This window comes from Rhagoletis zephyria, unplaced genomic scaffold, assembly GCF_001687245.7.
Source record: "Rhagoletis zephyria isolate East Lansing unplaced genomic scaffold, Rhagoletis_zephyria_1.1 Rzeph_scaffold_10828, whole genome shotgun sequence".
Taxonomy (NCBI): Eukaryota; Metazoa; Arthropoda; class Insecta; order Diptera; family Tephritidae; genus Rhagoletis; species Rhagoletis zephyria.
The window spans coordinates 1-12,403 of NW_016167905.1; the positions used below are offsets into that span (position 1 = coordinate 1).

General features: G+C 36.5%; 1 protein-coding gene and 6 non-coding genes across 7 annotated transcripts; all 7 read left to right on the top strand.

Annotated features, from left to right (window-relative positions):
* Nucleotides 1-4,408: 4,408 nt before the first annotated feature.
* On the top strand, nt 4,409-8,192 carry LOC108376685 (uncharacterized). Its single transcript, XM_017632918.1, has 2 exons — nt 4,409-4,520; nt 7,418-8,192. The coding sequence occupies exons 1-2, from the start codon at nt 4,445-4,447 to the stop codon at nt 8,122-8,124; spliced, it is 783 nt and encodes a 260-aa protein (XP_017488407.1). The 5' UTR covers nt 4,409-4,444; the 3' UTR covers nt 8,125-8,192.
* A 2,416-nt stretch (nt 8,193-10,608) lies between these two features.
* TRNAE-UUC (transfer RNA glutamic acid (anticodon UUC)) lies at nt 10,609-10,680 on the top strand. Its single transcript has one exon. It is a non-coding gene; the product is annotated as a tRNA-Glu (tRNA).
* A 196-nt stretch (nt 10,681-10,876) lies between these two features.
* On the top strand, nt 10,877-10,948 carry TRNAE-UUC (transfer RNA glutamic acid (anticodon UUC)). The gene has a single exon. It is a non-coding gene; the product is annotated as a tRNA-Glu (tRNA).
* A 196-nt stretch (nt 10,949-11,144) lies between these two features.
* Nucleotides 11,145-11,216, top strand: TRNAE-UUC (transfer RNA glutamic acid (anticodon UUC)). Its single transcript has one exon. It is a non-coding gene; the product is annotated as a tRNA-Glu (tRNA).
* Nucleotides 11,217-11,337: 121 nt separating this feature from the next.
* Nucleotides 11,338-11,409, top strand: TRNAE-UUC (transfer RNA glutamic acid (anticodon UUC)). The gene has a single exon. It is a non-coding gene; the product is annotated as a tRNA-Glu (tRNA).
* Nucleotides 11,410-11,604: 195 nt separating this feature from the next.
* Nucleotides 11,605-11,676, top strand: TRNAE-UUC (transfer RNA glutamic acid (anticodon UUC)). Its single transcript has one exon. It is a non-coding gene; the product is annotated as a tRNA-Glu (tRNA).
* A 121-nt stretch (nt 11,677-11,797) lies between these two features.
* On the top strand, nt 11,798-11,869 carry TRNAE-UUC (transfer RNA glutamic acid (anticodon UUC)). The gene has a single exon. It is a non-coding gene; the product is annotated as a tRNA-Glu (tRNA).
* Nucleotides 11,870-12,403: the final 534 nt, after the last annotated feature.

Below are 12,403 nucleotides of genomic sequence, written 5' to 3' on the forward strand. Positions count from 1 at the left end.
ATGTGGAATCTGATATTCAGGGTGTTCTGGGTGAGGCCGGCATCAATCAGCAGTTTAACGGAGCCTTGGCTGAGTTGTTGCAAGTTGGCGTGAATGAGAATGAAGACGAGATTGCTGATACTATCGAGTCGATTGCTTTGCCAAAAGTGAACAGCGTTTTGTCGGAAATGACTCTAACCGATTTGGTTAGTTTGGTGACTGGCAATGGTGGAGAGAGGGAGGAATGCATTCCACCATCATATTAATTGATTGAATCCAATGGTTTTGGATTGGATCTTTGTTGCTAAGCTAAGACGTATTTTTGAGAATGGAATAAAATGTGCATTTTGGACAAAAATATTGCAATAGACGATATATAAATAGTAAAGGAGGACGATACAAGTTTTTTTTGTGGAACTATACAGAAGTGAGCAGTGAATCGCTGGACAAGTAAAAGTAGTATTTAGTTCAGCGAAGTGCTGAAGGATTTAAGTTGAGTAGGGTGAGAGAAAATGATTTTTACGTTTTAATTTTTTTATAAAAATTCTAATAAGTACAAACAATATATGAAACACCCCGATCGGTTCTAAGTAAAGTAATCAATTCAGACGTAAGGAAAATCTCATATAAAATTAGTGAAGAAATGATTTAAAAGACACTTACTGATTAACCACTCAATGCTATAAAAGTATGTTATGGTACCCTGCTCGATTGATTTAGGACTGCTAATTAACATAAATGTGCATATCTCATAAATATTTGTAAGAATATATGCTGAGTTTTGTATTGGTTTCTGTGGGCCGTAGGCTTTTTCACAGCTAAAACTTTATCTGCAATAGTATGCTTTCCATTTTTAAGTTAAGTAGAAAGCTTTAAGCGTTTAACACTTTTTTCACTGAGAGAAAAAGCTTATTTATGGTAAGTAAAATTAACCTGCCTAATCATAAAGACAAGTTCTCTTCTCTTGCTCTGGAACTTTACCGGTGTGCTGACGATCAGAGTGACCAGGTTAGCCTTTTCGAGGCTAGATTTAGCATTTAATTTTATGCTATAGCCTCAGAAATTTAGATCTGACTTCGTGGCTTTTTCTGGAATTTTTTTTTTATTTTTATTAAAATCTTCATAATAAAATTCGAACTGCAACTATAACAAGTCATTTTTAAGGAAAGAACACAACCGACTTCAATTTTCATATAAAAATTAAGGAGTACCGTTAATTTTTTCATGATCCAATGTTTGGCCCTAAACCAAATTAGTATGGGATGACCTGTGTGACACTACCTTTCCGATAGAAAAATTATCGAAACCGGTTGACGTTTAGACCACGTTTGCGGTATCATACATAAAAGAAAAAAAAAAAAAAAATACGATGAAACTGACAGTGGTAGACTGTGCGTGTTTGCATAGAGACCGTCAGATTGACAACCCTTGCGTCGACGGACCCAACGAACGTTGGCCAACACTCAACTTTTGACGCACGTAAGTCTGTCACTGCTGACAGTTGTATAACTCTGCGTTTACACAAGGCATGACAATTGAGAATATGTATTAATTGTCACATTGTTTGAGTAAAGTAGGCGTCCAGACAATAAACTGTCTTCGAAAAGTCAAAGACAGTGACGAATACATCAAGAGAAGTGGGAATATATTAGTAAAAAAAACTGTGACTATTTTGCTGTTGTATCTTCAAAATTGACTTGTGTAAACCCCAAGTACGCGGCCATAAAGAACAACTGATTTTTGTTTGCAGACGCAATACCTTCATTGCGGCGTATCTCTGCGTTACGTACGCCACTTCCTTCGCATACTTTTCCGTTATTGACGTACAAGTGCCCATTCTGACGGGCCCATCAAGACTTAAATGTGCCAGTTTAAGGAACTTTACTTTCAAGAGAACCCTTATGATGAAGGGAGCAAAAATGCTATACCGAGGACATATAGACATGGGTATTATTCTTCATACGAGTCCAAAGTAGAAGTAAAACCCTGAGGGTCATTCTGTGAATGTCGCAGAAGGCACTAGTGGATTGTCCGTGGCTTTCGGTTAGCGTGAGATTACTGGCGAGGGCCAGTGGATGCTGGATGGATCGTTCCCAGTGCCTCTCGTGTGATGGTGCACAGTAACGGTGAACTATTGCAATGCTACATACATTTTTTTAATCTATAATTTTATCGTACTGCTGTCCTACGTATCGTTAGCTCTTTCGCGCCATGATACAACGGTTGTTTTCATTGCTAACCACGAAGGCTTTACCACCGACTTCCACTGAATACTTAAAGCGGATTCATCGTTCGCGTGCGGACAGCTTTTTGTTTGCTCTCAAGAACTTTGCTGTTGTTCTAGCGGCTACATTAATCCCGCCCAAACCGGCTAGTCCTTCAATCGTTATCGTCAAGCTCAACTAACGGGAGACCCAAGAAGCGTGCAGCCTCTATAGGGTCCGTCCATAGCCACAGAGGCGTTAGTTGAGTGGGGTTTAGTGGGCATGCGATGATATGTTTCGAAGCATGGGGAGTCTCTCCTCATGCCGGGCACTCATCATCATCAGGAACGAGCTCAACCTGCTGCAGAGCGAAGTTTGGCTATTGTGGTCCGAGTTTCCCGAGGCAGCTCTTTCTCCTCCACGTCAGGTGGATGTGTGCCCAGAAGGGCATCCACAGGTCTGGAGTCTACGTACCTTGCGACCGACTCCCTGTGAATAGCGCTCAAGGCCTGTAGATATGCCGTCGGGTCCAGAGGGTGCTTTGTGAACCTCTGAATTTCGCCCGTCAGTTCGTATAGATAGATGCCTTCTGACGTGCCTTGGCGAGGGCCCAACGGCGAACTGTCAGAAACGACGTCGTTACGAAGTCGTTTGGCAAATTGGGTACATACAAACATATCGCTAAAATTACGTCACACGAATAGCTGATTCTGTCAAATTCGCCAAGAACATAGTAGCGGTACTGCTGTCTCCCTACATCGTGTCGCGAAACATATCGAGGCTGGAACAATCGCATTTGCCATGGAGAGTGAGAATTTAGAGACTACATACTGAGTATTTTCAAATCAAAGAGAAAATCTCTTTTAATCCAGTTTCTAAGCACATAACATTCCAACAAAAAGTCGCTATGTACCTACTTCTATGGAAAATACGCTGTATCGCACGAGTTTCACGTGATAACCCATAAAAATTACACTAATTAAGGTTATCTGCATATGATAAACGTGCAGACTTTTATGACCTTAGTATGAAAAAATATAATGCTATTAATAGCTAAATCGAGCCAATAATTACACCGTGCGACAGTCAATTCAACACATAAAAATCAATATTCATATGTACTCGCGAAACTGGGGACACAAATATAGTAAGTCAAAGTGGGAGTTTAGCTTTTCTCTCTGGCGTCGGAATTTTTTAAGTTCTTTTAAATTTCAACGCTATGATTAATTCAAAAAATATTTAGAAAATTATTCAAAACTGATTTTTTGCGCAAAAGGACAAATAGATATTTAAAATATTCTTTAAAACTTTATGCTTTAATATCTCTTAACATTCATTTTCAAAATTTTCAATCACCCTCATTGCGAGAGTGGTGTCGCATGCAAGTCGTTTTTCGAGAGTCGAATCGTATTGCAAATCGCACGTCATTGCCTAAAATTTCCATTCGACTAGTGTATTAAAACGGAAAAACTTGGCAGCACTGTATAGTTTTCGACGATTTTCGTCATTTACTTATTTCAGCACGACAGTAAACAATGCCAATGTTGTCGAGTCGTACAATTTACCCTAATTTACGACTTACGCAATGATGCTGAATATTTATTTTTGAAAAACTTAAATGTTAAGTACAATATATGTATAACCGCATCGTCGAATTCTGTGTTTTAACTTAATTTGTTTAGGATAAAAAAAAAATTAAAAATTAAAAAGGCATTTTCAATACTTATTCGTTCTTGAAAACCAGAAAAAAAATTGTTTTTTTTTTTTTTTTAATTCTACAGAATTTCCTGTTCGATGTGGAATGAAGAGTATTGCGCTGAATTTTTAGAATCAATAATTTTTTTGAAATTTCGAAATCCCAGTCCATTAGAGAGAGAGAAAAACTAAAAACGCAGTATTACTATAGTTTCGTGAGTACATTGAATGTTTCCTGAGTTTTGAAATTTTTTGCTTTTTGTTGCATTGTGTTACACAAGGCTCTCGAAAAGAATACATGAGTTGAATACATAGGTAAATGTATACGTATACGTACTCGTATTTGCATGCCCCTTATCAGCTCCTTTTTACCCACATTTAAGTTAATGATTAACAGAATTAGCCAATGAACAAATGGCATTTTTATTTTTTATTTCAAATAGTAATGATGAAAATCCGTTTATTGAAAGTTGGCGGCCTATATAATCAAGTCACTACTTACAAAGGCTGTTCAGTTTCCTTAAACAATTCGAGGTGAACGTGTTAAATCGAAAGTGTTATTTAAAATGAAATTCCTGCTCTTAGTTATGTTGGCGTTAGTGGCCATGACCAACAGTTACGAGTTTCAGGAGCGGTTAGATGGTAAGTGTATCAAAAAAACACAAAAAAAAAAAATTAACACAATGTATGTGAGTGACGGAGACTCGAATTTCGTTCAAATAGGAAGTTATGCGGATGTGTGAAAATTTGAGTGAAAGACGGAAGGAAGTCAGGATTTTGATAAATAATTCCGCTGATATTTTTTGCAAAAAGTAAATTATGATTTTCAATTATTCAAACTAGTTCATGATAGAAAATTGCACAAAGTAGTAAGCAAAAAAGGATATGGTGCAGAAGCGAAAACCACTTTGTTAAGAAGGTGAAAAAACATTGCTATTGGCTGACACTTAACATGAAATGCCCACATGCATTCTCCTTGTGCAAATCAAACTAGTTTCTTCGTGTGGAAGTTATGCTTCCGTTAACTAAGCAGACACGTTAGCATGCCTCAAACCTTAAATGGCTTATCCGAAAGGATAAGATAGGATAGAAGGCATAGAACTGTGACTTTTGACTTTTTTTTTTGATGCCCTGGGCACGTCACTTATTGCCAGTTTGAGGACTAGAGTCCGACCGAGGCTAGATTTTTCGGCCGAAGCCGGTGATTCACTTTAAAATTAATTAAATCGATTTTTTCAAAGAATAAGCTCCATATTGCCTTTTTAAGTGTGCATAAAATACAAAATACATAGAACCGAATTTATCTCTTATGTATTAACAAAAAAAATGCACAATTTATTAAAATAATTGTAGTCACAGTTCAGTTTCTGGGCAAAGTCATTGTTATGTATAGCTGTTATGAGCTGTAATTTGTGGTGTGCGTCTTGATGTTGTAACACAAATTGAGGGACCCACAGTTTTGTGCAACTACCGAAAGCTAAATGGTATTTATTAGAAGCTTTTTCATTGCAGAAACACACTCGCAGGTTTGCCATTATGTATATATTTTTTTTTCTAATCGAGAAGTTGTACGTATCAGGTCCTTAGTACGCACCTCTAACCAGTCAGCCACAGCGGCCGCCCTGTCACTCAAATCCAACAATTTGTTAGCGTTCTCGACAAGTGAGTTTGTTCTATAACCGCTGGTGGGTGGAGGAGAAAGGCAATTTTTAGCAACTGGTTTAAGTAACACTAGGGAACTAGTATGCCAATATTGAAAAATATCAGCACCTCTCAGAACTATTTTACATGTATATTCCTTAGTCACTATTTCAAATTCTAAAGTTCTCAGCTGAGAGCTAATTTTAAGAAAAAGTTGCAATACCAAATTTTTTTGTATACCTTTAACTTATAATACATGTTCAAAAACAATCTAGATAGCAAAAAGGTTCGGCCTCGGCAAAAACTACGGCGGAACATTCAGCCGAATCTGAAAATATTGCCGATTAATAAGTTTGGGCCGAAATAAAAAAAAACTTCGCCAATTGACTCTCTCCTTTGCGGATTTGCGCCAGTTGTTCATCCCAAGTGCGGACAGGTACTTCTTGCACATCGCTGAAAAAGCCGTAAGTACTGATTTTTGAGAAAAACAAAATCTGGCAATCCTATCACCACGATAAGCATGTATTAATGGCTGGAGTAAAATTTTGCTTGTATACTTGGTATGCGGCTTAAGAAACTACAAAACCATTGGGCGCAATAGTTAAGAGGGATTGGTGCTCTAGGAAAATTCTTTCGTTTGTCGTGAACCGTTTGGGCAGGGCTGGCTTGGACGGTTCACAGTCTATCTCATCACCTGTAGGAAGCTTAAAGTATTTATTAGGAAAACTGAAATATTTAAGGTAATCAGTAATGGCAATTTTAAAAGAGGATATAAAAGAAAATCGCTTTTGTTTTCAATTAGTTAAATTCCATTTTAATGGAGATGCTGGCATTTCGGGTTTCGGTTTAGTCGATCTCTGTAAAGATAGCTGAAGTCAAATTCAGTTTATCACACGGAGGCAAGACCTTATAGCTAATTCCATCATGCCTTAACTGCAGTTCATGCCGTTTGAAAAACGGAGATTACAACTCGAAGGTGGTGGCTCCACCTATTAAGTAGAAGCAAACGAAAGGAAAAAAGCAAAACTTAAGAAAACCTTTCCGATCACCCCATGTTGGAATTATTTGAACTTTTCTGAGCTCTTAACGGCAGTTAAGCCTTTGGTGGAAATAGCCTATTAATCGGTTTGCTTGGTAGGTAACTCGACTGTTCTTCAGCGTTTCAAGTGTCACTGCCTTTCTTAGATTGAATGTTAAGAGAATGAACAGAACATCTTTCTTACAACTAAAAGCGACTGCCAAGCAGAGATGAAACCGTACATTATTACCCGCAAGTTCTGAGAGTCCTATGACCCACTTAAGCTCTCTTAGGAATGAGCAAAAAAGATACCTAAAAACTTACTGCAGGGTGCACAAGGCACTGGCCCGTTGGGGTACATGAAGAAAATATGGGATTGCCCTTCAACAGGTTCTGTCGCAGTTGCGACGACCCTGGCTGAAAAGAGACAGCCGAACACTTCGCGTGCGAGTGTCCAGCCCTCGCAAGGATGAGGCTAAAAACACTCGGAAAGCCATTCTTGCAGAATATTTCAGAGTACAGCTGCGTCTCTTTCGTGCTTTCATAACTAATAATGCTGTCACAAACCAACCAACATCACGTAACTAAATGTCTACATATGTCTTCAACCATAAATAAATTGTGTTAAGTAAATTCTTTACAAATGTTTCAATTGCTTTATTGTTGGAAATATTTGTGGACCCACAATGAAGATTAGACAATGCTTTTTGCGCACTTGCTGTAATTTTGCATCATAAATATTTAACTCTAAAAGCATTAGCTCCGACCAGTATGGTATTCCAAAAGTGATTAGCAACTCATTGTAAACAACAAAACAACCATAAATTGAATAATCCATTTTCAATTGATTTACAATATATCTCACCTTTTCCTCCCACAGGTTACGATCGCTCCATATCCAGCCAAGTAGTCGACCACATTGAACGCATACGCGCACAAATGCCGTGCGGCTTCCCTGGACTCGGTTTGGGCCCATTATCTCCGGCGCAGCTCTCCCATCGCCAAATAGCGCTCAATTCCGATGGTTTAGCTTTGGCGGCTGAAATCGATAACTTTGTACTCTACGGTCTAGATGACTTCAATATCGTGCAGTTCAAGATTAGTGTTTTAACACGGAAGATCAACTTCCAATTTCGCTGGCAAAAGGTTCATTTGGTTACCGATTACAAAATGGATGTGAATAGTGGCAATCGTATAAAGTTAGGGCGCAATGGGGGCGCCAAATTTGCCATTGAAGATTTGATTGTAGTAGGCTCGGCTAAATACAGCATTATTGGGAAGGTGCGCTTGAGGGAATTCAAAGCTAGCGTCACCATTGGAAATGTGAAATCGGAAATTGAAAATTTGTCACAAATCAAAATTGTCAATAAGAAATTGAATGAAATTATTGAGGAATGGATTTTGTTGGCGGTGAATGAGAATACTGAGGAAATGGAGGAGATGGCTAATGACTTTGTGGTGCCATTGGCGAATGATTTGATTGGCGATCGCACTTTGGCTGATCTTATTGCATTGATTGTTGGCGGTGGCGGTAGCAGTGGCGAGGATACACCGAAGGAATGCGCAAGCCAATTGGTTTCCTTGTGATAAGCTAATATGAATTCATATTATATGAATAGATATGTGTAAGGATTTTTTACGAACAAACAAAATAATAATAATAAGAAAATTAGGTTAAATTTAAAAACTTTTTGGAAATGATTATAAAAAATATATTTGTGTGATACATTGTTTAAATAAATAAATAAATAACTACAATTAAAAATATAAGAAGAAGGAACAACTTTCTCTATTGCGAAATAATTTTACTCTTCTTACTACCGTTCTATAAGCACCGAGTTTAGTTATATGTACAGTTGTCCACAAAATAAAAAATGTTTGAAATTTTGGTGAAAGTTTGCAGAATTTTTATCATTTTTGTACAAAGTTTAAAATGTACCTAAATTGATATGATGTTTGTTGTATAACCAGCTACACTTTTATAAAAAAATAATAAACATTAAATAAACAAAAACAAACAGCCAAACCTGATCAAGATATGGCACTCCTATTATTTTGTGGACAAGTGTACATATGTATGGATGTGTGTGCTTATTGGGAAAGACATGCCTGACCAGAGAACGTTTATAAATTTATAAATAAATAAATAAATTTATAAACGTTCTCTGGCCTGACTGGTTTCATTCACAAGACCGTTGTTTCTTTCAGCGAACGCAATAACCGCACCTAAGAACGTTTTTAGCAAGGGCACAAACCCTAAACATTCAAACAGAAAATTTTCCCTTCGCGAAATTTCCCCGTCACAAGGTGTTACAAGCGACTCAATCTCTATTGCGAATTGGTTTGTGTCGTAACTTAGCGTATGCGCAATCCTCTGAATAACATTAATGCACAAAATATTTAAAACAGGGTGTGCAAAATACTCCAAAAGCAGTAATTAGTTTACAAGGTACATTTTTCTTAAGGTCAAAGTGAAAAGCAGAAAGTGGTGGTGACTCGAAAAAACGATATAATGAATGCCACGATTCGCGAGATTTTTATGTTCAGTACAGATGTAGACTTGATATGAAACATTTTGAATAGTCAATTTCAAAGATTCTTTAAGATAGCGACGCCGTGGAAAAGGGTTTCAGAAGATCTCAGAAAATTTAGTACAATAAACACTTATGAAGCATTTTTTTAACAAGGAAAAAATTACAAACTGTCAGAAATTATTTTTGTGACGACAAATAAAGGTCGGTAGGTTTAAAGGAGATGCATATATATCCAGAATATATTTTTCCAGCATTACTTATTTGCTTGTTATGGTCTCAGCTTGGCTATTAAGGTAAAACTTGTTTTTAATATAGGCTGGTTTGAAGGCAATAGAAGCTCATTAAAATTGTGTATAAACTTTGCTAAATACTTGCGCAAACTTTTGTTGGAAAATCTTTCCCGACTATTAGCCAGAAAATGTTTGCAATATTATTTAAAAGGTGTGAGGGTGCTCCTTTTTGGGTAAGCTAACCCAACTTTTTCTTTTTTTTGCGCTACCAATTTGTTTTATTTGTAAAAATTTCGCAATAGAGATTCCAACATCTTCCTTTCTTTTCATTTCTTTACTAAATCTTCCATTTTCAAGTGCGCTTGTATTCTTTCGTCTAACTTTTCAACCTATTTCCTCTTATTAGCTACATACATACACACAGAACTGCATCACTTGGCAAAGGATTAACTGGACAAGCCACACAATAAGTGGAAGTAAAATCAGGAAGAGCTTATATACTTCAGTTGACCATCTTCGTTTGCCTCTGGCTTCACTTTTGAAGTGTCATAAATAGCGGCGAAGTGGAACGCGCACGCAAAAGATTGCGGCAAGCGAAAACAGCCAAAAAAAAAACCGACGGCTAACTCCAGACATTTTCAAGGATGCTTAAGCTTCTGTGCGAAGTGCAGTCAGGTGTAAAATATTTCGAATCTAATGGCTACGAAAATAGATAGAACGAAACACAGATATTTTTATGATTATTAAAGTATGATTTAGCATTTCTTCCAGGAAAAGGATTGAAGTGTAATGTAGACGAATTTCAAGAATTTTTTGGTATTCAGAACAAAAAAATGGCACATGCATACCCTACCCTCACCATCACACTGTTTTAGGATGAATTCCCTGTGGGGAAAATATCTTGTTCTGAACTGGTGCGCTTCTAGTACATTCGCACGCACCTACACCCATACATACGTATGTGTGTGGATATCTGGCTTTCACCCAGAAGGCCCGGGTTCGATTCCCGGTATGGGAAGCATTTTTTTATTGTTTTTTTTTTATATTCATATTTTAAAAAATTTACCAATTTGAATAGTCTAGCAATTTTTTGTTATCAATTTTTTATAAACTTTTTAGAAAATTTAATCATCACACTTGTATAGTTTAGTGGCTNACACATGTATACCCTACCCTTACCATCACACTGTTTTAGGATGAATTCCCTGTGGGGAAAATATCTTGTTCTGAACTGGTGCGCTTCTAGCAGAGAACGTATATTTATAGAGAAGGTCCAAGAACTGTGAATGCCACNAAATTTAGTAAGGTCCCATATGGTCTAGTGGCTAGGATATCTGGCTTTCACCCAGAAGGCCCGGGTTCGATTCCCGGTATGGGAAGCATTTTTTTATTGTTTTTTTTTTATATTCATATTTTAAAAAATTTACCAATTTGAATAGTCTAGCAATTTTTTGTTATCAATTTTTTATAAACTTTTTAGAAAATTTAATCATCACACTTGTATAGTTTAGTGGCTAGGATATCTGCTTTCAATCTGATTCTCTTGTTAGAACTTTTGGAGTAAATTTAGTAAGGTCCCATATGGTCTAGTGGCTAGGATATCTGGCTTTCACCCAGAAGGCCCGGGTTCGATTCCCGGTATGGGAAGCATTTTTTTATTGTTTTTTTTTTATATTCATATTTTAAAAAATTTACCAATTTGAATAGTCTAGCAATTTTTTGTTATCAATTTTTTATAAACTTTTTAGAAAATTTAATCATCACACTTGTATAGTTTAGTGGCTAGGATATCTGCTTTCAATCTGATTCTCTTGTTAGAACTTTTGGAGTTATTTTAGTAAGGTCCCATATGGTCTAGTGGCTAGGATATCTGGCTTTCACCCAGAAGGCCCGGGTTCGATTCCCGGTATGGGAATACTTTTTTTTTTTGAATATTCATGTTTTAAAAAAATGAATCATTTGAATAGTTTAGTGGCTAGGACATCTGCTTTCAATTTGGTTTACTTGTTAAAACTTTTGCCGTTATTTTTATGAGGTCCCATATGGTCTAGTGGCTAGGATATCTGGCTTTCACCCAGAAGGCCCGGGTTCGATTCCCGGTATGGGAAGCATTTTTTTATTGTTTTTTTTAGTATTCATATTTTAAAAAATTTACCAATTTGAATAGCCTAGCAATTTTTTGTTATCAATTTTTTATAAACTTTTTAGAAAATTTAATCATCACACTTGTATAGTTTAGTGGCTAGGACATCTGCTTTCAATTTGGTTTACTTGTTAAAACTTTTGCCGTTATTTTTATGAGGTCCCATATGGTCTAGTGGCTAGGATATCTGGCTTTCACCCAGAAGGCCCGGGTTCGATTCCCGGTATGGGAATACTTTTTTTTTTTGAATATTCATGTTTTAAAAAAATGAATCATTTGAATAGTTTAGTGGCTAGGACATCTGCTTTCAATTTGGTTTACTTGTTAAAACTTTTGCCGTTATTTTTATGAGGTCCCATATGGTCTAGTGGCTAGGATATCTGGCTTTCACCCAGAAGGCCCGGGTTCGATTCCCGGTATGGGAAGCATTTTTTTTTTTAATACTTACTTTTTAGAAAATTTTATGATAACACTTGTATAGTTTATTAGCTAGGATATCTGCTTTCAATCTAATTCTCTTGTTAGAACTTTTGGAGTTATTATTCTTTTGAGGTCCCATATGGTCTAGTGCCTATGATGGCAAATAACTTTTTGTAGTTATTTTAATTTTTTTGTTTTTAATATTCATGCTTTAAAAATTGAATCATTTGAATAGTTTAATGGCTACGATATTTTTCTGTCAATCTCATTCACATGTTAGAACTTTTGGAGTCATTCTTTTGAGCTCCCATATGGTCTAGTGGCTAGGATATCCGGCTTTCACCCAAAAGGCCCGGGTTCGATTCCCGGTACCGTATTTTTTTAATTTTTTCAACTTTTGCTTAACATTTACTTTACTTTTAACATAATAATTATTATTGGTTTTTTTCTATTACAGATTGCACAAAATTATCATTATAATTTTCAGCACAACTCGCATTTTAAAGAGAAAGTGCATATTTGTCAGCTATTTATTTGCT